Raw genomic sequence first — 27,744 nt, 5'->3', positions numbered from 1 at the left:
CGGGGACGCCTTTAAGGCCCGAGCTCCCGCCCTCTTCCCCATTCTCCTCCTCCTCCGCCCGGGCTGCAGAGGCTCCTGCTCGGCGCGCGGCTCCGCGGCGCCCACCCCCTACACCCTTCCTGCTCCTCCCCGGTTCGCCATGGCCTTTGCCACCCGCCCGTTCGTGCGCTTCTCGTCCGCCACCGCCGCCGCCAAGAAACTGGTGGTGAAGCATGTGGCGGTGATCGGCGGCGGCCTCATGGGCGCCGGGATCGCCCAGGTGAGCTGCGCGGGGGGGCGGAAGGCGCGCTGCGCGGGCGGCGGCTGCTGCAAAGGGGCGGGAGCTGCAGCAGTACTTCAGTACTTGCCAAGAAAACATTTCTTTTTTTTATTCTTAAATATTTAATCCCTCCTTTCATTGCACCGAGGTATTTTGGGTGTCCCGAAGCCTCACAAACTCCCAACAATCTTGTTCCTCTTTGCTGGCGAAGGAGTCTCTTGCCAGGAAAACCCCTTTCGAGTTTAATTTCTTAACGCCTCTTTACAAGTGGAGGATATTGGTAGGTTATGCAAATATTATTGTAAGGGTTTCTCAGAGCAGCTGGGAAGCTTGGTCTCCCGACGTGGTAAATGTGCCCCGCCCCTTTGTCCCTGACACGTGTGTACGGTACACACGTGTGTGTGTGTGTGTGTGTGTGTGGCAGGTGTTATGAACTCGGAGGCTTCCCGCCCACTTGAGTGCATGGCTAGGCTTGTTGCTCAGGTTCTGGTGCCTCGGCTGCATGGCTTGTTGAAGACCAGAAGCAAAATTGCGCTTGGGTGTCTTGGCTGGGAAGATGCACATTTCATATCAGATAGGCAGCGAAATGCATGTGGCCTGAGTGGAATGTGGTTGAGCAAATGTCATGGTAAGTGTTCAAGGTCTTAGGCAGGAGGAGAGAGCATCAAATTTCAAGTTATTATTACATATTTACCCGGGGGGGGGGGGAGAGAAATTAGAATTTTCTGCCCCTGCAGAAAAATGCATTAACTATCCAGATGTGTGGGATATTTACCTCAGGAGGACTAATAAAGAGTAGTGCAACTTAATGCCCATCCATGATCACATGCTTTGTCATATGGTTGCTTAATTTTTTTGCAGCTGTGAGGGCCCTTTGCAATAAGAGTTGCTTGCCTGGAGTTGAGGATTCCCACTTCAAAATTAACACTACCAGCAAAGGAGCTCCCAAACAAGCCTGTCTGTGCCAAGGAAGAAACCAGTATTGTGTTCAGTAGTCTGGGATTGTGCAAATAGTAGACCATAAAACACAATATACAAATGCACTGTACCCTGAGTTCCCTCTGTGTGAGGATGTGAGCAGTGATAAGGGAGAGGGCTTTTTGGGGTGTGGTGATAGGATTGTGGACCTTCTCTCCAGTCACGTGTGATTTTTATACCTCTCCTGGTAATCTTCCTTTCAGGATCTGTTGAGAGCTAGCGCCTGTCTCTTTTAGGTTGTGGCTGTTGCTCAACAGTATTATGCTGCAGGGCAGTAGATAATACTGCTGTTGCAAGTTACATGCATGTCACATTGGGTTTCACAGAGATTCTTTAATTGTGGTTTTGCTGTTGAATTGTAAACCGCCTTTTGGAAAGGCAGAGGAAAAACGTTACAAATGTTTGCTCTTTTGCTTGTTTTTCCAGAGACTCAAAAATGGTTAAAGGGAGTGCTGTTTTTCTAGAAAAAGAGGTTCCAGAGCTCACCATGAACACCTCCCTCGTTCTCTAATAAATAATAATAATAATAATAATAATAATAATAATAATAAATTATTAATTATTTATACCCCGTCCATCTGGCTGGGTTTCCCCAGCCACTCTGGGCGGCTCCCAACTGAATATTAAAAACAGAATAAAATTCAAACATTAAAAAATTTCCCTAAACAGGGCTGCCTTCAGATGTCTTTTAAAAATAGGATAGCTGCTTATTTCCTTGACATCTGATGGGAGGGTGTTCCACAGGGCAGGTGTCACTACCGAGAAGGCCCTCTGCCTGTTTCCCTGCAACCTCACTCCTCACAGTGAGGGAACCGCCAGAAGGCCCTCGGCACAAAAGTGGGAACACCAAAAGGTGTTTCCCACACACCCCTCCAACAGTACACCCCTGTCTTGTAGGGAAATTGAGTGAATTTTCAATTTCAATTCGATTTGAGCGTTGCACAATCCCTCTGTTTTGTTTTGTTTTTAAAATAATAATTGGTCTGATCCATTCCTGTAATACTGGTACTAACATCATCCTTTGTGTGTTTTTCTCTACAAGATGTGTTGAAGTGAAAGGAATATAGCAATTGGCTCTATAACCAGACTGTAACTGTACTGTTCAAGTTTCTATTTTAACATATCCAAGATTGGTTTTATAGTATCATTTCTGTGTTCTTTACTTAAATGTCTTTTTCATTCTTTGCTTATAAAAACATTAAAAAACCTGTAACTACCAGTACTCCTAGCCTGCTTCCCATTGAGCACAGTCTTAAATAAGATTCATCTTCCTGTCCAGTTGGCTTCTATACATGCAGTGATAGGGGTGCCATCTTCTTCTTTGTCTCAGGCAGCAAAATGTATTGTGCTGGCCTTGTTCCCAAAACTGCTTACTATCTTGCACATTTTGTAGATTATTTTATGTAGGAGTATGCAAGTCTTCAAGTTACTCAAAGTCTGCAAGTGAAATGACCATTTTTGCTATCTTGTATACACTAAAAAGCTGGTGCAGTAAAAGGCAACCATTTATTTATATACACCCCATAAGGAAGGGTATTTTGCTAACATCATAAAAATGCACTACCCAGCTTATTGCAGAAACCTTTATCCCAAATATATATATTTTAAATATATATGTTAAATTTCCAAGAACATCTCGTATTGCAAAGAAGAGATTTTCTTCTAGAACTTCTAGAACTTCATGGCTTCTTCTAGAAGCCATGTCAGAGAATGTCTGGTTTTTTGTGGGGGAAATGATTGCTATTACAAAGTAACTTTTCTAAAGCAGGAAATGAGTTCTGTTACCATGCTTGGTCTCTGTGGGTGTGACAGGTGAAGGTTCATCTTGAAAACCCTTGTCTCTTTTTGCTGAGTGCCTTTTGCTCCAGTAAGGAATGTGAGGGTTGGCTGAGGCACATTTTCCATTTGCAGTGATACTGCCTGCCCTTTGGTACCTAGGGAAATGTTTGGTCTTCCCTCACAATTCATCAATGTCACCCCTCCCCCCTTTTTTGTTTTTTTACAGAAGGTAGAGGGCCGTAACTACCTCACCCTACCACCTAAGACTGCTTGCTTTAATTCTTGTTCACAGTTGGGATCACTGCCACTTTGGGCACATAGCGATGACGGATGTTCGAACTTCTTCAAAGCTCTTAGATTTTCTTATGGCCTGAAGGGAGGAGATCTCTAGGTGCACAGACACATATATTTTTGTTACTAAGCCCAACACTTATCGAACTGAATTATTCTTTAGGGGGCACGTTTGGGCACAACCAGTTTCAGTTGCTAGTCTGAAGACTGTTGCAAAAGTTTTCTGCCGAGTTTGGGCACTAAAACTGGATAAGGTTTAGCTGAAGATGATTCAAAACACTCAAACAAAACACACATGGCATTTTCTTTTCTGTTATCCACTTTATGTACCCAGATGATAAACTGGAGCAAGGCCCTTTGCTTTTTTTGCTTTTATAATTTCGCAGTTTTCATCATGGGTATATTTTGTTTGCAAGGATGAAACACTGGGAAGGTTGGATAATCTGTCTGATAAGGAGCTAGGGTCAGAGATCTGAACTCCATATAGAAGTTAGCTCTTTATCCTTGTTGGCAGCTGCTGAACAATGCTGGGCTCTTTCTGTAGATGTTTAGCTGCACTTCTTGGCACTGAAGGGCCATAGCTCAGTTGTAGAGCCTCTGTTTTGCATGCAGAAGGTTTCCAGTTCAATCCCACGCATGTCTGAGTAGCATCGCAAATGGCCCCTGTCTGAAACCCTGAAGAGATGCTGCCAGTCAGTGTAGACCAGGCGTGGCCAAACCTGGCCCTCTAGTTGTTTTGGGACTACAATTACCATCATCTCTGACCACTTGTCCTGTTAGCTAGGGATGATGGGAGTTGTAGTCCCAAAACAGCTGGAGGGCCAAGTTTGGCCATGCCTGGTGTAGACAGTACTGAGGCAGCTGGAGTGATGGTCTGATTTGCTATAAGTCAGGTTCCTGTGTTGCAAGTATAGTGGTTAAGAGTGTTGGGCTAGGACTGGAGTTCTGTGAATCTCACTGAGTGATCTGGGCCAGCTACAATCTCTGCCACAAATCCACCTCACAGATTTGTTGTGAAGATAAAATGTGAGGACAGAACCATACCTTGAACTCTGGTTGTTAGGCAGATATAAATGTACTAAATAATTAAATATTAGTAATGGGTGCTCACCTCTTTTTTTCCATGGGTTGCTTTCCTTTTTCATCATTATTTTTCTCCCCTGTTTTTCCTGTAGATTGCTGCAGCCACTGGCCACACTGTTATATTAGTGGACCAGTCAGATGAAATACTGAATAAATCCAAGAAAGGAATCGAGGATAGTTTGAAAAAGCTGACAAAGAAAAAGTTTGCAGACAAACCTGAGGTGGGATCTTTATTATTTATAAATATTGGAAATAATGGTTGCATGTGACAAATCTACCTTGTTTGTTTGTTTGTAATGACTAGATAGACAATTGCAGCAATGTTAGATTAGCATAATATTTTAAATAGATTCCTTTCAAGCTGGGTTGAACTCCACGCTTACAACAACTCTGCTCTTTTCTCTGCCCCCAACCACAGTCAACAAGCAGAAGCAAACTTCCATACGTAGGCTGATTTTCTGCACATGTTACCCTTGCAAAAGGGAATTGTAAGAAGGTGATCTTGCATTCAGTACCTAGGGCTGCCGACAGTCTACAACCCTTCTAACCACTTGCTTGTGTGGACCTGCACATCCACACTTCTTAGCAAATTGGGGAACTGAATCTTGCCCTTCCCATCCTTACATATTGCCCCTAATGATATGAAGATGACGTCATTTGTGTTCAGGGAAAAACTTAAACACGTAGAGTTCCCAAAAAGAGACCAGAGGCAATAGTACTTCATCCAACAGAGCTGTACTTGTGCTGAAGGCAAATGAGTGTAATGGTCACAAATCCAGATACAGTGGTACCTCGGGTTACATATGCTTTAGGTTGCATACGCTTCAGGTTACAGACTCCACTAACCCAGAAATAGTGCTTCAGGTTAAGAACTTTGCTTCAGGATGAGAACAGAAATCGTGCTCCGGTGGCGCGGCAGCAGCAGGAGGCCCCATTAGCTAAAGTGGTGCTTCAGGTTAAGAACAGTTTCAGGTTAAGTACGGACCTCCGGAACAAATTAAGTACTTAACCCGAGGTACCACTGTACATTCAGGATTGGCACAGTCCATAAAAATATCCATTTACAAAAATTTACAAACTTGTAACAAGAGTAAAACTTAACACTGTAGCATACAGAAACAGAACACCACACCAGAAGGAAGAGATAGAGAAAGAGAAAGTAAAACCCAGGCTCCTTCTGTCCTATATTTATAGTCAGCATGACCTTAATTGGAAGAGATAAGAAAACCAGTTCAAACCAGCTTCCCAGAAGGTATAACCCAAACAACTCATTACCCTTCTGCCTGCTTCTCTCACACAGAGAAGCTTCTAGTACAGGGGTCGGCAACCCGCGGCTCCAGAGCCGCATGTGGCTCCTTTAAAACTTTGCCGCGGCTCCGGGGCGCCTCTTCCCTCATGGTGCAGGGAGCGAGGAAGAAGAGGAGGAGGGTGGCGGCAGGAAGGTGCACCGGGGCGCAGCGGCGGTTCTCCCCTCAGGTGGACACTGCCACTGCCGGCACCTGCCACACACAGGCGCGCTCCCTTTTGCCGTCACGGCAGCCCGCCCGCCCACCCGCCCTCAGGCCCCGCGCGCTGCGCCGCTTGACGTCGAGAGCCGCCCACCCAGGCCACGCTCTCCTCAGCCCTGCGCGCGAGGGACCTGAGGCGAGGGAGAGAGAGCGCACGCGCGCGCTCGAGGGAAATGGCGGGGCGGGGTTTGTGTGTGTGTGTGTGTGTGAGGGGTGGCGGTGGTGCTTCGGGATCCTTTTCCGTGCCTTGCTTCTGAGTGGCTGCCGAGTTGAGGGAGAGCACCTGAGGTGAACCACAAAATGGGCCCGCCCTCCCTGTCAGGGAGGAAGGGGTGAATTATGTCAGTGACGAGGAGGGGGTCCAGAGGTAGCCAGCAGGAGAGGCAGGGGAGCACGAGAGCAATTGCAGAGGGAAGGGGGGCTGTTAGGCACCAAAATCCTGCATGCGGGATTTCCCCCCTTCTCTCGTGCCTGTGCAATTCCTGCCCTTCTCCCTTCCCCCTCGAGATTTGCTGCAGAGACAAGCAAATGAAGAAGAAAGGGAAGAGTATTAGCTGACATGTCCCCGGATCCCATGGAAAGCACCACAGATTCCTTTGCTTACCAGCTCTTTTTATTTTAAGTTGGCTTCAAACCTGTAATTGTGTATGTGTATGTATGTATACATATACACACATAAATATTCATATCTCTTTCCTCTCACCTTCCTTTCACCCAGTTTCTCTGGCACTGGTTTATAAATGCTGCTATGTAGAAATGATGAGAAAGTTGCACCAGCAGAAGGAATGGATATGTGCTGTAAAAAGAGAGGGAGTTGAACTGCAGGGAGGGACAGACACTTTTCTATGTATTAATTTATATAATGCCCTCTATGCACATGGTGCTTTGCAAAAAATGGATATGAGAGGTACCATACCCTTCTTTGCTATCTGAAATAGACTCAGGGAAAAGAGAGAGAATGGGGAAAGGGGAAGAATGTGTGGTTATTTACATTTGGCTTGTTTTGTGGCTCCCAGTTTTTTCTTTTCTTCGGAAACGGGTCCAAGTGGCTCTTTTTGTCTTAAAGGTTGCAGACCCCTGTTCTAGTAGCTTCTAGAATCGTCTTGTATTAATCAGAATAGGAAAGATCTCTACACATCAGTGCACTTTCTGCACTAAGAAATGCAAACTGACAGATAGTGGGAAGGCAATGCACTCCCTTTCTCATGGCCAGACCATTATTTGGTTAAGTTTGGACTGACAGTGGCAGTTCCCCGCTGTAAGGGTGGTGGGCCCATTTGGATGGCCCACCCTCAGAGACTGATGGAGCTGGATATGCTCCTGGATGTTCTGGGGGAATTTTTCAGTTGAGAAAGCTGGTGATCCTGTCAAAGCCCTGGTCTCTCGATATGAAATGATGAGATGAAATGGGTGGTTGACATTATCACTCTTGAGTGTCTCCTCCGGCTTTGTGCAGCCCAAGCTGCTCCAGGCTATGAAAGAGGCCAGACGAGAACTGGAACGCAAGTGGTGCAAAAAACGGATGGAAAACTGGCTGAACACTGGTAAATAACACATAATCATGCATACCATGTGGCAGTAGGGACTGTGGGAAAAGTCTCATTTTGCAGCTTGCATTGCGTCCCCAAGTAGGTGGCCATCGGAATTATTTCTGTTCCATTGTCAAGTCAGTTATTGAGGCTATTGCTTTTCTCTTGAATTAATTTACCGTATTTACTCAAATCTAATGTTCACCATTTTTGGCCACCTTTTTTCACAAATTACATTGCGAAAATTAAGGGCGCATTAGACTCAAGTAAATACTGTACTTTGCTAGTGGACTGTTCTCCCCAGGGACGTTCCGCTGGCGCCTTCATTATACACCTTTAGATGTCAGGCAAAAATGTTCCTTTTTAACTAGGTTAAACTTGGTTGATTGCCATCTGCTTCGCTTTTAAAATGTGTTTGGGAGGGGGGAATTACTGGGTTGCCTTTGTTTTTATTACGTATTTTCTGTTTTTTATGTTGTGAACCGCCCTTAGATCTACAGATACAGGGCGGTATACAGATTTAATAATAGTAATGATAATAGTCTATATGGTCTGTTAGGAGCAGCAGTGTGCTAGGAGACTGGGAGATTGCAGCATTCATGCACAGCTAGCAGGAGCTCTTAATTTTAATGTGCAGCACTATATTTGTTGAAACACATTTTTACTGTTGAAATTGTAATCCTTCCTATGAAGGCAAATGAAATGCTCTGTGAACAGATTTTTGTTTTTTCTCAGGCTGGTGCTGAGTTCATTGAGAAGACCTTAAAGAACCTGACCACGAGCACAGATCCAGTCTCTGTAGTCCACAGCACTGACCTCGTAGTGGAAGCCATTGTGGAAAACTTGGCAGTAAAAAACGAGCTCTTTAAGACATTGGATAAGTTTGCACCAGAGTATGTTCATAAAATGTTACCAAACTAATGCAGAATGTCCTTGTTATCTACTAGTTTTCACTAAAATATGGGCCTGTACAGAGGAGGGGAGGCAAACTGAAATCTTCTATCTAGCCACTCTTTCCCACTGATTGGTGTTTAGCTAGATATTTAGACTTTTCGGATGCTTCCAGATGGGAACTTGAATTTGCAGACAAATTATTGGGATATCACAAAATGGGTTGTTGGTTCCAGGGTTTCTCTCCCCACTTACTGAAAGCAGATTAAATGGGTGAGGGGACTGTGAGCTGGTATGTGAAACCTACGATCGTTAAGCAGACAGTGATTATTCCAAGATTGATTGGTGAGCTGTCCCAAAAAGGTGCCTCTTCAATTAAAAGTGAAAAAGGAAATAAATATTTCAGCTATTTCACCAGCAGTGCAAACTAAGATGCTTCAAAAGAAAGCATTCAGTATGAAGATTTAAGTTCTACAGGAAGTTTGGAAGTTCATCGTAATTCTGTATATATTATTTGGTGGTAGCTAATCATTTGAAGATCCCCTGATTCTTTTTTTTTTTGCTCATGGGAACTGAGTGAAGATACTAACTTCTGAAGCGAACAGAGGTGGAGCAGTTCTCCACTTGTGAGCAAAGATTAAAAAGATATCCCCGTGCCAAAGAGCCACCTCCAACCAATTATTTATGTAAAGTCCCGCCCAGGCCTCCAGCTGCTCATGCCAAAGAAATTTAATCTTTTCTACCACTGTAGTTTCTGAAGAATCCTACCCTTAAGTGAGCAGCGTTATACTTTTTTCTAGATTGATAAAATAACCAGCTAAGAAGGGGGGGGGGGATTAATACAGGCCTATTCTAAAGTGGTATATTTATCAGATTGATTTGGTTATTACTGAATGTTTGTGGGCAGTCTGCTGACTCCTGTTCTTCTTCCATAGTAGATAGTAGTCTGTTACATTTTACATTTATTATTTACTAAAACATTCTGCGCCACCTCTCGCATCAAGTCTCAAGGTGGTGTACAGTAACATTTTAAAAAATAACAACATTTCAGTGAGGTAAAGATAACAGCTGACAATCCAGGGTAGAATTAAGGTCTCACTGAAATTAATTGCCCACAAATGCCTGGGAACATAAATATGCATTTAACAGGCTTTGAAACACCATCAGTGTTGGCGCTTGCATCAGCTTCGATGGCAATCCCTAGGCAGGGTACCACTGCAGAGGAGCCCTCCCTGGCCATAGAATCATAGTATTGCAGAGTTGAAAAGGGGTCCCAAGGGCCATCTAGTCCAACCCCCTACAGTGTGCAAATCTTAGCTAAAGCATCCATGACACACGGCCATCCAACCTTTGCTTTAAAACCTCCAAGGAAGGAGAGTCCACAACCTGCGGCTAAGCAAGTCTCCAAGGACTGGAGCACAACGTGGGGGCCTCAGACCAAGTAGGGTAAGGTGTACCTTCGACTAACCAGGTTCCAAGTTTAGAGCTTTACAGGGGAGAACCAAAGCATCAAACTTTACCTGTAACCTCTTGGCATGTAATAGCAGGACGCCCCAGTGAATAGCTTAGCTGCTGCATTTTGCAATACAGGCGACTCCACACTTATGCAGAAGTTTTGTTCCAGGCCCCTCCGTGTGCATAAGTGAAATGTGTGTAAGTAGGTTGCCCATTGCAATGCCTGCAGCTTTCTGTCCAACAGCTGTTGAGCTGAGTAGTGTGGCAACAGCAAGAGCTCCCACATGCCATTTTGGACACCTTGGAGTCGTTGTCGTCCTGGACTTTTGGCTCATGGACATCCTCTTTGGCTCAGGCCATCCAGCTCTCTCCTGCCATTTCAGTTTAGAATTGAATTACGTACATATTTCCCTGCAGTTACGTTCAAGTGAGGAGTCGCCTGTATAGTTTCAGCCTCCAGACCAGCCTTTAGGGAATCCTCACAGTTGCATTACGGTAGTCCAGTCTTGAGGTTATCAGTGCATGAATTGCAGTGGCAAAAGTACCTATGTCCAGGAAAAGTTGCAGCTGGCTTACCAGCCATAACTGCAAAAAGGCATTCCTACTGACTGCAGCCACCTGGGCTCTGGAACATGGAGCATCACACATAATCAGTTCAGAAGGGTACTAGATTAATCAAGTGGCAAACTTTAAACTGCAGCTAATATTATTATTATTTATTAATTGCACCACACAGTTGAGTAAATCTTGCATTAAACCTGTTAATAATTCACTGGAATTGATTGGGCATTACCACTTCTAGAAGCCTTTTTTTTTTGTACATTTGGACCACACTCCTGTCTTCCTGTTAACAGACTGACTCTTTCTGAGACTTATAAAATTAGTTCACCAGAGAAAATGCGTTCACTAGCTGAAGCAGAAAATAGAACAGTGAGTGGTGACTTCTGAACCATACTATTCTAATTTTTATTCCCATTATATAGCCCACAAGGTGGCGCTGCAAATATGGGAATAGATTTTATTAAGGGTATTGGAATAATGCTGGAATTTTAAAGGCTGTGCTTTAAAAGAGTGTAGACGCTTATTCAGAACTGAAAGATTGTTGGAGGGACATCTGGCTATGACTTCTGTGTCACTGAATCTTTACTTGAGATTGAGAAAGACACAGCATTTTGAAGACTATGAAATAAAATGTAAGATGCAACTTTTTAACACCGCAGCTAGTAAGGTTTTGTTGTTTCTGGGTACATGGGACTTAATGCAACTGCTGCATATCTAAATAGCAAGTAAATCACACAAATACAACCAACTTAAAATACGGTTGCAATTTATTTTATTTTAAGTATCCCAAGCCTGCTGTTTATTAAATTCAACCTTGGAGTGGGGTACAACATACCGGTAATAAGCATGATGCTCAATAAAAACCACCTAATAGGCATAACGTAATATGTTACATTACAGTATAAGTAGTAGAAGGCCAGGCCCCATTTCCAGCAATAACAACTAAGCCAAAGGACTGGGTGAGAAATACGTTTTTACCAGGTGCCAAAAAAACCATTGGGGTAACTGCCGTTTGAACCTCAGAGGGAAGTTCACCAGGAATTGTGGTATCAGTGTCAAGCATCCCTGCTGCTTGTATGCAGTGGTACCTCGGGTTACATACGCTTCAGGTTACAGACCCCGCTAACCCAGAAATAGTGCTTCAGGTTAAGAACTTTGCTTCAGGATAAGAACAGAAATCGTGCTCTGGCGGCGCAGCGGCAGCAGGAGGCCCCATTAGCTAAAGTGGTGCTTCAGGTTAAGAACAGTTTCAGGTTAAGAACGGACCTCCAGAACGAATTAAGTACTTAACCCGAGGTACCACTGTACTTTAACATGCTCTATGTGGGGCTGCCTTGGGAAAGTGCTCAGAAACTTCATCTGACTCAAAGAACTGCAGCCAGATTGCTAACGGGGGCTGGCTGTAGGAAGTATACGGCTGCCTTACTAGAACAGCTCCATTTTCTACTAGTCTGTTTCTGGGCAGAATTCAAAGTACTGGTTATCACCTATAATGCTCTATATGGCTTTGGCCTAAGCTATCTGAAAGACAATACTGCCTCATACAAACCTGTTCAGGTTTTGACATGTTTAGTGGGAGGTCCTGCCACCCTCACAGGCACGCTTGGTCGGGAAGCAAGGGAGGGACTTATCTGTCCCTGCTCCCAGACATTTTAATTTCAAGCAGTAGATTTCCAGGGTTCTGTCTCTTTACTTCTGTAAAGTGTTGGACCAGGACCTGAGAGGCCAGCATTCAAGGTCCCACTCATCCATGAAGCTCACTGTGTGGTGTTGGGCCTGTCACTGCCTCTCAGCCTTACCTACCTCACAGGATTGTTGTGGAAATTAAATGAGGAAAGAGAGAACCATGTATGCCACCTTGAACTCCTTGTAGGAAAAAATGTGGGGTATGAATAAAAATAAATAATAGCCTGTAGAGTCCTGAAGAAGAGTTTGGATTTGGATTTGATATCCCGCTTTATCACTACCCTAAGGAGTCTCAAAGCGGCTAACATTCTCCTTTCCCTTCCTCCATCACAACAAACCCTCTGTGAGGTGAGTGGGGCTGAGAGACTTCAGAGAAGTATGACTGGCCCAAGGTCACCCAGCAGCTGCATGTGGAGACGCGAACCCGGTTCCCCAGATTACGTGACTACCGCTCTTAACCACTACACCACACTGGCTCTCTGAAAACAGACAGATGCAAGTGATGCCAAATGCATGTTGTTTCTCCACAGGCATACCATATTTGCCAGCAACACTTCATCATTGCCCATCACAGAGATAGCCAATGCTACCACAAGGCAGGATCGCTTTGGTGGCCTACATTTCTTTAATCCAGTGCCTTTGATGAAACTTGTGGAGGTAAAAGGGTTTTGAAAATGTTCTAAAATGTTGCAGCATGGTCAGGGTGTCTTGCTACATGTGTGTTGTAGAGGTTCTCCATGTTTGTTTGTTTGTTTGTTTGTTTGTTTGTTTGTTTCACCTTCGGTCTCCGCGTTTGATCAGTCATGATCCCAGGGCAGGTTTTTGCACCACAGATAAAGGTAAAGGTAAAGGGACCCCTAGCCATTAGGTCCAGTTGTGACCGACTCTGGGGTTGTGGCGCTCATCTCGCTTTATTGGCTGAGGGAGCCGGCGTACAGCTTTTGGGTCATGTGGCCAGCATGACTAAGCCGCTTCTGGCGAACCAGAGCAGCGCACGGAAATGCCGTCTACCTTCCCGCCGGAGCGGTACCTATTTATCTACTTGCACTTAGGGGTGCTTTCGAACTGCTAGGTTGGCAGGAGCAGGGACCGAGCAATGGGAGTTTACCCCGTCGCGGGCATTCGAACCGCCGACCTTCTGATCGGCAAGTCCTAGGCTGTGATTTAAACATCAGACTTTTTAAAACAAAATTTTTAAAAATTGAGCAGAAAGAACAGAATATTGATTCACAACTATCACATTATGTTGGCACCCTTGGAAGGCCTGGGGGAGAAGATGTATCTGGCACCAACAAGTGAGGGGGGGTCTGTGCTAGCCACACCTGCCAAGTGAGGGTTTCCCATAGCGATGCTTGTTGTTCTGCTCTGGTCATTTCTGGTGCTATTTTGATAGCACAGGTGTTCAGAGGGTGAAAGCTGCTCAATTAAGGTGGCACTGAATATTCAGGTGGGCTCTGTTCTTCCCTCTAATGGTGAGAGTTGAGAGAATCGGAGCCACAACAGGGCTGCTTACTTAACAGGATGAACTTACTTCTGGCTGATCGTCCCTGAAAGAACAAGGAAAGTTCTTCAAAATGACTGTTCCGGGATAGGAAACTGCTCATGAGCATAACCACATAGACAGACCAGTGAGATCTTACAACAGAATGCAGCTTTTTATCCAGAAAAGAGTTGCAGATGATTATTTTTTTTAATCACTGCATGTAGACTCTTTCTCAAGAGTAGCTGACACAGGTATAGATTAGGTGTACCTAGGGAAAGCATGGTATGTGTACACCAAACCTCCACATTACCCCCACCCCGAGATCCACGGATTGTGAACCACCCTGAGATCTACAGATAAAGGATGGTAATACAAATTTAATAAATAACAGTAATAATGTTCAACAAGTGGATAGTCCGCATGCATAATAGTTGAGCTGTAGAAATCATATAGTGTATGCTCTTTCACGCAAATGCTTCTATTGCTATTACTATTTATTAAATTAGTATGCTGTCCTTCACCTGTTGATCTCAGGGCAATTCACAACATAAAAGTACATTATAAAAACCACAGAAGACATAATAAAAATAAGAACAGCAACAGATCAATAATCGCCCCCCTTCTGCATGTGTAGAGACAGCGTGTACCTGTGTTCAGTGTAATGTGTGAGCAAGTATTGTGTTGGTCCCTCTCTCAGGATGGCTTCTTTTATGAAAGTTAAACTTGTTGTTGACGTAAAGAGAAACCCACCCCAGTGCACCTACCTTTGATGGTTTTGTTCTTAGGTTATCAAGACGCCAATGACCAGCCAAAAGACTTTTGAGTCCCTCATGGATTTCAGCAAAGCATTGGGGAAGAATCCAGTCTCTTGTAAGGCAAGTATATTTTATATTGTGGGAGGTCCAGGTAAGTTCAGAGTGCTTCAGACTTGGCTGCATTGGGGATTTTTTTCTGCTCTGCTCATGAAGTCATCCTTTAAATTTTTTATTTTTAAAAAAAAAATCACGGAAAACAGGTTGCCAAAAATGATTTTTTTAATAAGACTCAGTGCTCTGCCAGCCCCTTCTCCCTGTCTTCTTACCAATCCGAGGGCTGGCTCTGGCTGTCAGCTGCCTCCTCCTTAATTTCATTGCTGCCTTTGTAGAACTCGAACAGGGAAGAGGATGGGGAGAAAACTAGAATTAGTTGGCTCTGCTTGCCCTTGGATGTGGCTCCACAGAGTGTTGGTCTCACTGCCTTCTTCCAATCGCAGAGACCACCCACCACCATTACTGACTAGATTGATTACAAATGATCATCATATCTGAAAGGCCAGTCCAAGCCAAATAGAAGAGATTTGGGGTAGGGTGGGAAGAGAATAGTAGAAACGACAAATATTGTAGAAACAGATTCATGATGCTCATGAGATAAGCTAGTGTGCTGTAATGACTAAGACTAAGCGCAGGAAGTCATTGATTTAAATCTGCCAGTAGGTGGTCTTAGACAAGTGCTTCTCAGCTTCAGCCACCATTACCAGCCGCCGCCAGAGCTACCTAATATAATTTATTGACTGTTCGTTTTGGCTCTTCACATTCTTGCTGTTTGGTTTCTGCTTTAGTAACTGCATTTTAATTATGGGTTGTTGTTGTTATTATTATTATTGGTTTTTTGTAATCTGCTTTGAAGTGGAGGAGAAGGAGAAACAACACAGAGACATTGGTTAATAATACTAGTCTAACTTGCAGAGTTACAAGCTAATGCACGTGAAGCACTTTGAACATTGGAATGAGTTCTGTAAATGCTAACATAGTATTTTTGGCACAACAAGGAATGCATCACTTGTCCATTGCATTCTGTAGCTGATTCTCCTTCCTCTTGCTTTCAACCTAGTAGGCACATTTTGAAATAACTTACCAGTATAGAACTTGATAGGGTCTGCTTTAATCCCTGTCTTTCTGTTGACAGGACACTCCTGGGTTTATTGTCAACAGGCTCCTTGTGCCTTACCTGATGGAAGCAGTTCGGCTCTTTGAGAGGGGTAAAGATAGGCAGAGTTCTGCTTTGTGGGATATGAACGGCTTATTTGTGTTGTGCTGCGGAATGTTGTTCTCGAGCAATCATTTTCTCTGGCATTTCAGAAATCAGAATGAAAAATAAATTCTTGGAACTATTCCTGTTAATGTGGGGATTTTACCTCTGTGAAGTACGTAGGTACTTGTGTGAAAATGGTTGTTTTTTTGTTCAGTTAGACAAAACCCTTTTGGCATATGCACACAAATTGAGAGTCCACACCAGATCCGTTCTGACATGTGTTTCCTCATTCACCCTGTCTCCTTTTCTTTCACTGTAAGTGCAGCATTTCTCTTATATTCCCCGTGTGCCCAGTTTGTTCATTATCTAGCAGTGTTGACAATACAACATGGACTAGAGAGCTGGTGTCATTTTGCATACTCTGGTGGCACTTGGTTAGTACAGTCTGCATGGCCACATTCCAGTCTTTTTGATAGATTACAATGTGTTTCTTATCTGCCATTACAACTCTTGCTCATTTGTTAAAGACACCCCCGCCCCATACCCAAAATTAGCTTATTGAGCTTTGGGACAGAGGATATCTCTGGAACTGGACCTATTAACTACCATTTCAATTAAACTGGGAGGTGCCAAATTGCAGTTGGAGTCATTGTAATGAACAATGCTCTTCTTAAGCTTTTTCATTTTAACTCGTATGTACAAAATTGGAGCCAAAAAGAATCTAGATACATGAACTGAAAAGTGAGTATTAAAAAAAATACATCAGTAGGCATAATGAATAATGAGTTTTGTTCTTCTTGCCCAGGCTGGGTATACTCTGGGCTAAAATATCCAAATTGTACATTCGGTTCTGTAAATACCTGCTGGTGGCCTGCTGAAGCAGTGGGAAATCTTGCTCAGGGATTTTTTTGTTTGCGAGCATGGTGCTCACACTTTCAAACCCATCTTTATGCCATCAATATTAGCCTCGCATCTGGCATTGCTTGGGAATTTTAAGAAACCAGCAAAATTAAGTGCAGTTTTACACCAGTGCATAAAATCAGTGCAATTTTAAAAGATCCAGTCCGCTATCTTGATTCAAAATGGTGTTCATTTGCAGACAAAAAGCCTGCCTGATCCTTCATCTCAGGAACCATCGCACAAAATTTGGTTAAGATACCTTAAGTGCTTTCCAAATGCTGCATTGGGGACAAACAATTTCCCAAAAAGACATAGTTGATGCTGTTAGAGATAGGAAACTTGCTCTAAAAAGACTGGTCTTTGGGAGATTGGATCCTATGATCTACCCATAGTTCTCTTTATAATAAATAATAATAATAAATTTTATTTATATCCCACCCTCCCCAGCCGAAGCTGGGCTCAGGGCGGCTAACAACAAGACTTTGCCAGTCTTTCTTACATTCCTGAGCCAGCACAAATGTTTTTGAGCAATGAAAATGTCTTGGGGCCTTGTGATCCATTTCTCTTCTCTGTGTACCATTTTACTGCTACAGTGTCTCGTAGGGTAGATGGGGTTGATGAAAGCAGTTTGATGGGAGTAGGAATAATGAGCCGAGGGCAAATTAACTGCTGGCACAAAGTGCTGGACAGCTCCTGCCCTGGTACTGTGTTGATGGAAATAAGGAATTATTATTTTTGTCTTTCATACCTGAGAGCCTGCCTTGAAATGAGCCTTGTCGTCTTCAAAGGAAACACGCTTGTTGTGTGAAAAGCTAAAGAGAAAGTTACTCTGTTGTAACTGTTCAGATTAAGCCCCCTTTCATGGTTGTCTGCTATTAAGAATGTTATTTCAAACATTTTATTTGGAAAGCAGCCTTTCCTTGCAGATGAAAGACCTCCATTATCAGGATCTCCGCAAATATATTTTAAATATTAAAAGCTCCCTTTGTAGTTCATAAAAGAGTCTTCAGCTTGTGAAACAAAATTAACTATACTTCTTGCTTATCCATCAACAAATACTGCTAATTACTCCTCAAAGGCAGTATAAGAACAAATTAGAGTGATTTTTCAAAAAGCAAAGGAGTGGCATTATGGAAACAACTTTTGTTTTATCTGAAAGCTCACCATATAAAGTGCTTCAGTTAAATGTTGCATTCCTGCATGCATAAAATATATATCCATTTTAAATTTACATGGGTGAGAAACGGGATGTGGCTTTGTCTGATTAAATGTATTCTTTAATTTAAGTCTTCGCCCCCTCCCTTCGGCTAAGTAGCATCCTGATTTTTGTTTTTGATGTGGCTTTTAAAAAATTTAAGACTTGGGGTTTTAAGAACTTGTTGGAAAATATATTAAAACTAATGTGGTAAAAAAAAGAAGAAAAAGGTTGGCATCTCATTGCAACCCAATGTTTTGCTTTAATTGTGCCAGACTTGAGAGAGGTTTTATTCATTCCAGCAGGAGAGGTAAAGGCCAGTGTAATTCTATGTATTAAATTGTAGTTTATGGCTTGGTTCTTGGCCTTTTGCTCACACCCTCCTAAAAAAAAATCAAAGTAAGATGGAAGTTCTGGCATACGATTTTTCAGACTTTCCATTTTCAGGGAGTGCTTTCTACTTTAACACAGCTTTCTGAAGAATCGCCTAAGCCCCTGTCATGGAATCTCTTTACACTGCACAGGATTCTGTATGCTGGGCACTGAGCCTGCATTTTTGCATCAGCCGCAATGCATGTGCCTACTGCCATGCAGACCCTGCTATTGTGCCCACTCACCTCCATTTGTAGGTAAATGGGAGGAGTGAGTCAAGTTGAAGCCACTGACCCCTGTTAAAAGCAGGGCATCAGGTGGTCCCCATCCCAAACCACTGGGAAGCCACACCTTTAGTGATAATCTATTAACTGGTATACGGATGTTGTGCAGTTTCTGCAGCAAAGCCTTCTTAAAAGCTGCTTTAGGACTTCCGGTGGAGCGCGGAACCGACTGCAGGCGAGGGTTCTTTCTGCGGAGGAAACCCCAGCTTTTTCGCCAGAATTCGGAGGTTTTTAGGGCGCCAAAACCCCCCGTCAAGCCTCTGGAGGGTGTCCAGAGGTCCAGGTACCCGGCGGTGCCAGGCAGCCGTTCGTTTGGTCGTCAGGTAGTCTTTGGAAAAAGGCGAAGAGTACGACGGAACGGGCGGTAGGCAGTCGGGCGGCCATTACAGCGGCGTTTTACGGCGAATTAGCAAAGCCCCGAGCCTGCAAGGGATAGCGCTCCGCTCTCAAAATGATGAAACTCGGATTCGTAAATGAATTGGACATAGTAAACAACAAGGAAGTCTCCGAGTAATAAGGGAGAAAGTTCGAGTTCAGCGCTGGTTTTTGACTTCATTGAAAAAAAGACGCAGTGTTATGAGCAGAGCCTAAAGAGAAAGTAAGTTACCGCTAGCGGATACTGTATCCGTCTCCCTCGGGTAGATAAAGTTAAAAAGTTAAAAAGAAACCCCCTTTATTTCAAAGGGAGGAAACTAAGAGGGAGCAGAAAAGAGGCGTGATAGAAAGAAAGCCCAGTCAGGAGGACATCTGTTCAACTGGAATCATAGACAGGACTGTCGCTAAAAATTTTCTTTTCGGGAAGAGGCAAAGCAGCGAGAAGACGCTCTGACGCCATTTTCAGTGGGAGAAGCAAGGAGAAACGCCCCAGACGACATTTTAAAGGACTTCAAAAAACCAAACGCTTAATGTGGGGATTAAGGTATTAAAAAGTACTGTGGTCTGATGCTGGAGGGGCCACGTACCTACTCCCCTACCCACTATACCCCCGTTGTGCTTTCTTCCCCGCTACCCCCGATTGAGAAGTTGGAAATAGACTGAATAGATAGGTCGCTACTGTGGCGCGTGCATAGCACCACACTGGGACACTTAAAACTTCAGTATTAACGCTAGAAACCCCAGCTGTTCCTCTCTCGTGGTTTTGGACTTAGTGAAAGATATCAGCTCGGGAAAGATATCAGCTCAGGAAAGAATTTATCCACCCACCTTTAAGGACTAAACTTTTGGTTCAATTTAACGTGAACGTTTTTCGTTGGGGGTGCATGGTCTGGTACCCGGGCTCAGCTCAGACTGGAGGTTCCGGGAGCGGCTTCTCACAATTGTATTCGATCTTCACTTGGACTGTATGGTCTTACAAGTTCATAAATCAGGTCCATGAACACTAAGCCACCGATTGGATTAGCCCGAATAGGGGCAGGAAGATCCCAAACTGACCACTCTGACAACCAACGGGTAACCTACCCCCCTCGAGATTTGGGGGGAAAGGGACATTAGCCAAATCAACTAAGTGGAGAGAAACTGCGAACGAAGTCGGCTACTACCGTATTTATCTTTATTTTGGGTTTGTTATCTTACAATTGTAGTTCCGCTTCGGTTACCGTTATTTGCTGCTCACCTATTTGAATCTGTATATATTTTTTGTGGCGAATAATTCTGGTATTGGTTCAGGGGATTTGGTCTACCCCAAGAGTTGGTTTTTGAGTAAGAATAAGAGCTCTAAAATATAGAAAGAAGGGATAGACCAGTAAAAACTAGTGGAATATTTGATACATAAAGATTAGTGATAATGTCATATAACCAGAAAAAAGGGGCGGAGGGGGGTACACCAACAGAGAGGAAAGCCTCAAAACAAGAAACGGAATTTAGAACAGAAATATTGAGGATGTTTGCAGAAATAAAGCAAAGTGAGAAAAACCTGGAGATAAAATTAGAGCAGTTAGATAATAAAATTGGAAAAATGGACAAAAGGATTGAAGAGACAGTGAGCGAACTTAAAGGACAGATTAAGGAGGTATCAAAAAGAGTAGATGAGGGGCTAAAAAAGACTAAACAGGAAATGAAAGAAATGAGACGGGAAGAAGAAAAAATGAAAGATGAGATAGCAGACTTACATAAAATACAGGAAGAATTAAAAGACTCCATCGCGATGAACGAACTCAAACAAAGGGAAGTGAATTTAAGAATGAGACAGGTTCCGGAATTACAAAACGAAAATATAAAAGAAAGATTAACAAAGGAAATAGCACAGTGGATGGAGTTAGCAGAGGAGGAAGTGGCAGGAACAATTCTAAATGCATACAGAATGAAAACTAAAGCAAGTAAAGTAAGGAAACTTCCAGGCGACTGTTTAGTTACATTCAAAGATAAAGAGATGAGGAACCTGATTTTACAAAGGAATAGAGAGAAGAGATTGTACATCGATGGGAACTATATAATTGTATTTAAAGATATTCCTATAAGACTGCTGAAACGTAGAGAATCATATAAACCACTGGTGCAATTACTAAAAAAAAATAGAATAGACTTTCGTTGGGAATTCCCGGAGGGTGTTTCCTTCTTTTATAAAGGAGTTAAAAGAAGGCTGACAAGCCCCGAAGAAGTAGGAAAGTTTACAAGAAGATACAAAGAACTTCAACAAGGAGAGGAGGAGTCGAAAGGAGCTGAAGGCGGAAGAAGTCCGAGGGTGGAATCAGAGCTGGGAGAAGAGGAAGATCGGAGCGAAAGGAAAACAGAGGAAGAGGAAGAAGACGAAGAAGGAGAAGAACCAGAGAGACTTTAGGTAAAACAAAAAAACAAAAAACTAAATTCAATAAAAATGACATTAAAATTATGTAGTTGGAATGTTAATGGGATGAATGATAAGAAAAAACGGAATGGAATTGAGCGTTTCTTAAAAAAGAAGAACCTGGATGTCACATGTTTACAAGAAACGCATGTGGCGAAGAAACATAGAAAAATCCTGATTAATAAGAGGTTAGGGAACGAATTCATCTCCTCAGACAAAGAGAAAAAAAGGGGAGTTGTATTATATATTAAAAGCAAAATTGAGGCACACGAATTATTTAAGGATGAGGAAGGAAGAATAATTGCGGTACGTATAAATTGGCAAGGCGAAGTATTGATAATAGTGGGGATTTATGCCCCTAACGGGAATAAAACAGAATTTTTTAGCTCATTGGAAGAAAAGTTATTTGAATACATGGACCAAAAAATCATACTAATGGGAGACCTGAATGATGTGGTTTCAAATGAAATGGACCGACTAAGAAACTCAAAAAATAGAGATGGTAAATTACCTAAGACATTTTTCACATTGACTAAGAATTGCAACCTTATCGACATATGGAGACTGAAACACCCTTTAGAGAAACAATTCACATATCATTCAGAGCCGAACCAGTCATTCTCAAGATTAGACCAAATATGGATATCGAATGAACTGTCACCAAGAGTTAAAAAAGTCGAAATCCAGGCCAAAGTTATATCAGATCATAATCTAATCGAAATGGAGATGAAGGGAGTGGAAGAACGAACCTTTAGATGGAGATTAAATGATAACCTATGGGATGACCAAAAATTTGTTGAAAGAATTCGGAAAAAACTAGGGGAATACTTCCTAGATAATCTCGACAAAGGGGTGAAAACAAGTACGGTATGGGACACAAGTAAGGCTGTAATGAGGGGCCTCTTTATCCAACAAAATGTCTTGAAAAAAAAGAACAAGGAAAAGAGGTTAAAAGAGATTTTGAGACAGATTATGGATAATGAGCAGAAACTGATCAAAAAGCCGAATAATGAAAGAATAATGCAGGAAATAAAGACCCTCCAAACACAGGTTGCAATTATAATAAATAAGGAGGTTGAGTGGAATATTAAATGGTTAAGACAAAAAAACTTTGAATTTGCCAATAAGTCAGGCAAATGGCTTGCGTGGCAAGTCAAAAAGAGGAAGGAGCAAAATACAATCAACAAAATAGTAATAAACGGAGAAGAAAAAACTGACCCGAAAGAAAATAGAAAAGGGTTCTTGGATTTTTATGAGCATCTTTACAGAAATAAAGAAAGGAATAACAAGAAAAAGATAGAAAGATATTTAAAAGAAAAGACGGTGAAGAAGATGTCATCAGAGGAAAAAGATCAGCTAAATGCCCCAATCTGCAGAACAGAGATAGAACAGGTGATAAAAGAACTGAAAAGAGGAAAGGCACCGGGCCCAGACGGGTTCACACCGAGTTATTATAAGGAAATGAAAGATACATTGATAACACCACTAATGGAAGTAATGAACAACATTTTAAAAGAAAGAGACATGCCCGGTTCGTGGAAAGAGGCCTTTATAACAATTATCCCCAAACAAGACTCGGATCTAACTCAAGTTAGGAACTACAGACCCATCTCTTTATTAAACACGGACTACAAGATCTTTGCCGGTATTCTAGCCAAAAGACTAAAAAAGATATTAACAAGGATGATACATGAAGATCAGACGGGCTTTCTCCCGGGTAGGTTAATAAGAAACAATACAAGATTCATAATTAACCTTATCGAATACCTATCAGATAGTCGCGATAAACCAGCTAGCCTAATCTTCATAGACGCGGAGAAAGCCTTCGATAATATAATTTGGGACTTTATGTTTAAAAATTTGGAGGTAATGGAAGTGGGACAGGAGTTCTTAAATGGTATAGGGGCAATTTACACTGAGCAGAAGGCGAGACTCATAGTCAATGGAGTTATTACTGAGGAAATAAAAATTTCTAAGGGAACGAGGCAGGGCTGCCCGCTCTCACCGTTGCTCTTTATAGTAGTCCTAGAAGTGCTGCTGAATGCAATAAGACAAAACAAGCAAATTAAAGGGATAACATTAGGTTCAAATGAATACAAAGTTAAAGCTTACGCAGATGATGTGGTTTTAACGGTGGAAGAACCTATAGAAAGTATAAGGGTGATTCTGGACGAGATGGAGGAATTTGGGAAACTTGCAGGATTCAAATTGAATAAGAGTAAGACAAAAATGATCGTTAAAAACCTGGATCAGGATAAGGCTGCAATAGTACAACAACAAACTGGAATTGAGGTTGTTAAAAAGATAAAATACTTAGGAATCTGGATTACCGACAAAAATATTGACCTATATCAAAACAATTACATTCCGGTCTGGAATAAAATTAAAAAAAATTTAGAGGTTTGGGCCAGAATGAAACTATCATTCTGGGGAAGAATATCTATGGTGAAAATGATGTTGTTACCCAAGCTGTTATTTCTGTTCCAAACATTACCCATACTAAAAGGAACAAAAATTTTTAAAGAATGGCAAAAAGCCATCTCTAGATATGTTTGGGAAGGGAAGAAACCCAGAATTAAATTTAAGTTGTTGACGGATGCTACAGAAAGAGGGGGCTTCGCCCTACCAGACATGAGACTTTATTACGAAGCGACATGTTTGTGTTGGATGAAAGAATGGGTTAAGCTGGAAAACAGAGAGTTATTAGACCTTGAAGGGTACAACAACAAATTTGGGTGGCACGCATACCTATGGAAGGATAAAAAAAGGGCGCACAAGGGGTTCACCAGTCATATCTTTAAGGGCCCACTAATAGAGGTCTGGGACAGATATAAGAACATATTAGAGCCGAGAACACCACACTGGCTTTCTCCCCAGGATTTAACAAGCGTTAAGAAAGTTAATATGGAAGAAAAGAGGGGGATGTATGGAGAAATGGTCATAAATGAAGGAGGGAAGTGGAAAGTTAAACCATACGACCAGGTTAAAACGCTCACACAGGGGTGGCTCCACTACTTCCAGATAAATGAGATGTTTAAAGCAGAGGTGAAGGAAAGGGGCTATGAGGAAAAAGAATCAATATTTCAAAAAGAGATAATAAACAGTGAACATAAAAACCTCTCTAAAATGTATAAAATACTTTTGGAGTGGCACACGAAGGAGGAGGAGGTGAAGTCAGTGATGGTACAGTGGGCGAGGGATTTCGGGTATAATATTCTAATGGAAGACTGGGAAAAGCTTTGGAGAGTGAATATAAAATTTACGGCCTGTATGTTACTCAGGGAAAATGTGATGAAAATGCAATACAGGTGGTATATGACACCCGTGAAATTGGCCAAGATGTACAAGGTAGACAACAAATGTTGGAAATGCAAACAAAAGGAAGGGACATTTTACCATCTATGGTGGGAATGCAAGAAAGTTAAAAGCTTCTGGGAGGAAGTATACAATGAACTGAAAAAGATGTTAGGCTATACTTTTGTCAAAAAACCAGAAGCTTTCTTACTTTGCATTATGGGAAAGGATATTAGGAGAAAGGATTACAAACTCTTCCAGTACGCGGTCACGGCAGCCAGAATTGTGTTAGCTCAGAGATGGAAGCAGGAAGAAATCCCAATGGTCGCAGAGTGGAGAGCAAAATTAACAGAATACGCCGAGCTGGACAAACTGACAGGGAAAATAAGATACTTAAAAGATCAAAACTTTATTGAAGACTGGGGGAAATTCGTGGGTTATCTGGAGAACAAATGTTTTGTAAATACAACGTTAGTGGCATTTAAAGAGGCTTTGTAAAGAGCTAACAAGTATTGTCTAATTGAAACAATGTAAAAAAGGAGGTACGAATGGCAATATGAAAGGAGGGGATGTGATTCTAAGACTCAAACACGAATGAATGTCAACATCGCTGAAGGAAGCCCAAAATGATAAGAAATGTCGAAATTCGAATATAATGTATATAATGTATATTTAATCGAACTCAATAAAATTTTAAAATGCAAAAAAAAAAAAAAAAAAAAAAAAAAAAAAAAAAAAAGCTGCTGCTTTATTGAGTGCGGAGTGCAAATGCCTTAGTGAGTTGGAACCAAGTTTTAGGCCTTGAAAGAAGGGAGAACAGATGCTGACCTTTGTTAACCTGCCTGTCAACTGTGTCCTTAGGAGATGCAGCAAAGGAAGATATTGACGTTGCCATGAAGCTCGGGGCAGGCTATCCCATGGGCCCTTTCGAACTCCTAGACTATGTTGGTCTGGATACCAGTAAATATATTATAGATGGTATGTACATTTTTCCTGACGAGCTTGATTATATATGCCATATTTTTCGCTCCATAAGACGCACCTGAGGATAAGACGCACCTAGTTTTTAGAGGGGGAATGCAAGGGGGGGGGAATTCTTTAAAGGGAGCGCTGAGCAGAGCCTGTATGCATCCCAGGCTCTGCTCAGCTACCCCTTTCACGAGCCGTGAGGAGCGCATGTGCGGAGCTTGCAGGCTTTTCCCCGAGGAGGGAGAAGGGCAGCCCTTCACTGACGGGCTGCCTTTTCCCCTCCTCAGGGAAAAGCCCCCAAGAGCCGCACACACGCTCCACGCTGCTCTTTAAAGGGAGCGTGGCTCTTGGGGGCTTTTCTGGGAGGTGGGAGAAGGGACAGAGCTGTGCACTCTGCCCCTTCCTCCACCTCCCGCAAAAGCCAGGGATAGCCCCACGAAGCCTCCGCAGGGCATGGGAATGAAGGCTCTCCGTGCCCTGCGGAGGCTTCGTGCGGCTAAGCCAGAAGTTAGAAGAGCTAGAGGGAGCGCTGCACAGTGCTTCCTCTAGCTGTTCTGGCTTCTGGGATAGCCGTGCAGCCTGCATTCACTCCATAAGACGCACACACATTTCCCCTTACTTTTTAGGAGGGAAAAGGTGCGTCTTATAGAGCGAAAAATGCAGTATCTATTTTACATGCATCTTTCCTTATCGAAAGAGAAACCCAAAGTGGCTCACAAGTTAAAATAGATATGGTGTGTGTCCCCTGCCCCTGTTCTTGCAAACAGCTAATGGGGCTTTGTGAAACTTCAATTGTGTTGAATTCTGTTGCTGTTCTCACATGGGGGGGAAGTGACTGTTCCTGAGAATCACAGAAGAGGGTTCCTTATTGTCTGTCTCAGTCTTGCTTCTGGTAAAAGTGAGCTTGACTAAACTACTGTTTATGGTAGGTCCCCCCCCCCACGCAAGGGATCTTTGTCAACATTTCCCTTGGAGGTGCTAAAGATGACAGTTGCATCAGCACAATCCCTATGTTGGGGAGAGTTTTAGTGGTCCTGGGGCTGTGTGTGTGTGTGCTCCTAGAGCCAGGCTCAGGGAACCTGTGGTTCTATGGATTTTGGACTATAGTTCTCATCGCTATGGGAATCTGCATATCTTCACCTGAGTCACCAAGACCTGTGCTTAGTCTTGAATAAAGTGGAAGAGGTTGCTGGATTTTCAGAATTTAGTCCTGTAATTCCCCTCCAGTCCTTTTTGAGCAGGTGAAGTATGCAGTTTCCCCCTCCATTCTCAACTACCCCAGGTGAGTTAGTTGGGAATGAAGGCCTTGAAAATAACCAGCATCTGACCAAATTGAGACTTTACGTAACGGGCACGCGCTGCTCCTTTCCCCCTCTCTCACCAGGGTGGCATTTGTTAGAGCCAGACAACCCTCTCTTTGCTCCAAGCCCGCTGCTGGATAAACTCGTAGAGGAGAAGAAGCTGGGGAAGAAGACTGGAGAAGGATTTTACAAATACAAATGAACTTGGCCATGTTTTTCCAGAGTTAAGGATAACCTCTTTGTGCCACGTGGATGTACTTGGAATGCTGCTTAATCAGGGCTTTTTAAAAAGAAGTAGTCAACACTACTGTATAATCAAAATGCACAATGTGTCTTGAGGCAATTGTTTTCCCGGGTTAATGATTTTCTCGAACTATGATTCTGAGAGCTTTATATTCTCAAAGTGCCTTTCTTTCATAAGCTCCCTGTCTCAAAGGCCAAATAAATGGGGTCTGAGTTAATAAGACTTGTAACAAGCATCCTGTTTAAGAGGCGGACACTTGAATGCGAATAAAATAGTCCTGAGATCATCTTGATAAGCAGCAGACTGCTTTTAATTTATCTTTTTCCTTCTTGGCCAGTAGGTGGCATTATGACAACATTGTTCTGAATGCAAGTGGAAACACAGTTTTTGCAGGTCAACCAGTAACAGTTTATAAAAGGCAAGCTTGCACCTACTGGTGCAAATGAGTGATACCTACACCATTATCTCCTTTATTCCATTGTCTCTGTATAGGTTTTCAGCTTTAAACCTGGACGCGTGTCCTTGCCTTACTTAATAAATAGAGGTGAAGGGGACTTAGAACAGCAGCCGGGAGTTCCTAAGCTACTTAATAATTTTAAAGGGGGGGGGGGAAGGCTCCCTTGCTAAGGAAACTGAGGTATGATCTTTCCAGCCTTCGTTTTTCTTCATTTAAAAGCCACCCATCTAAGTGTGGCTACAACTGCAACTAAAGCTTATGCAGATTCCACTAAATTCACGGCACAGGTTTCCACCTCTGCTTTAAGGTTGGAAAAATACTAGAGCCTTGCAGAAATTATGCATGAAGTTTGAGACGACTGCTTTTGGCTATGTGGGGGGCGGGGGGGGGCGGTAGCGAAGAACTGAATACAAAGTCAAGTTTAGCTGTTTGG

General features: G+C 42.8%; 1 protein-coding gene across 1 annotated transcript; it reads left to right on the top strand.

Annotated features, from left to right (window-relative positions):
• HADH (hydroxyacyl-CoA dehydrogenase) lies at positions 1-27,149 on the top strand. Its single transcript, XM_083756834.1, has 8 exons — positions 1-259; positions 4,483-4,611; positions 8,163-8,320; positions 12,551-12,677; positions 14,289-14,378; positions 15,448-15,520; positions 25,202-25,318; positions 26,694-27,149. Exons 1-8 carry the CDS (start codon positions 140-142, stop codon positions 26,810-26,812), a joined length of 933 nt encoding a protein of 310 aa, XP_083612960.1. The 5' UTR covers positions 1-139; the 3' UTR covers positions 26,813-27,149.
• The last annotated feature ends 595 nt before the right edge of the window (positions 27,150-27,744 follow it).

This window comes from Podarcis gaigeae (assembly GCF_964106915.1).
Source record: "Podarcis gaigeae genome assembly, chromosome: 9".
NCBI classification, from domain to species: domain Eukaryota; kingdom Metazoa; phylum Chordata; class Lepidosauria; order Squamata; family Lacertidae; genus Podarcis; species Podarcis gaigeae.
Note: the sequence above shows the minus strand (reverse complement) of the source record. Positions and strands in the feature narration are given on the sequence as shown.

Excerpts from the sequence above, each read along its gene's own strand:
- HADH (XM_083756834.1), top strand. The coding sequence starts at position 140 with ATGGCCTTTGCCACCCGCCCGTTCGTGCGCTTCTCGTCCGCCACCGCC. Across the intron at positions 12,678-14,288 it reads CTTTGATGAAACTTGTGGAG|GTTATCAAGACGCCAATGAC; the intron begins GTAAAAGGGTTT and ends TTTTGTTCTTAG. Across the intron at positions 25,319-26,693 it reads CAGTAAATATATTATAGATG|GGTGGCATTTGTTAGAGCCA; the intron begins GTATGTACATTT and ends CTCTCTCACCAG.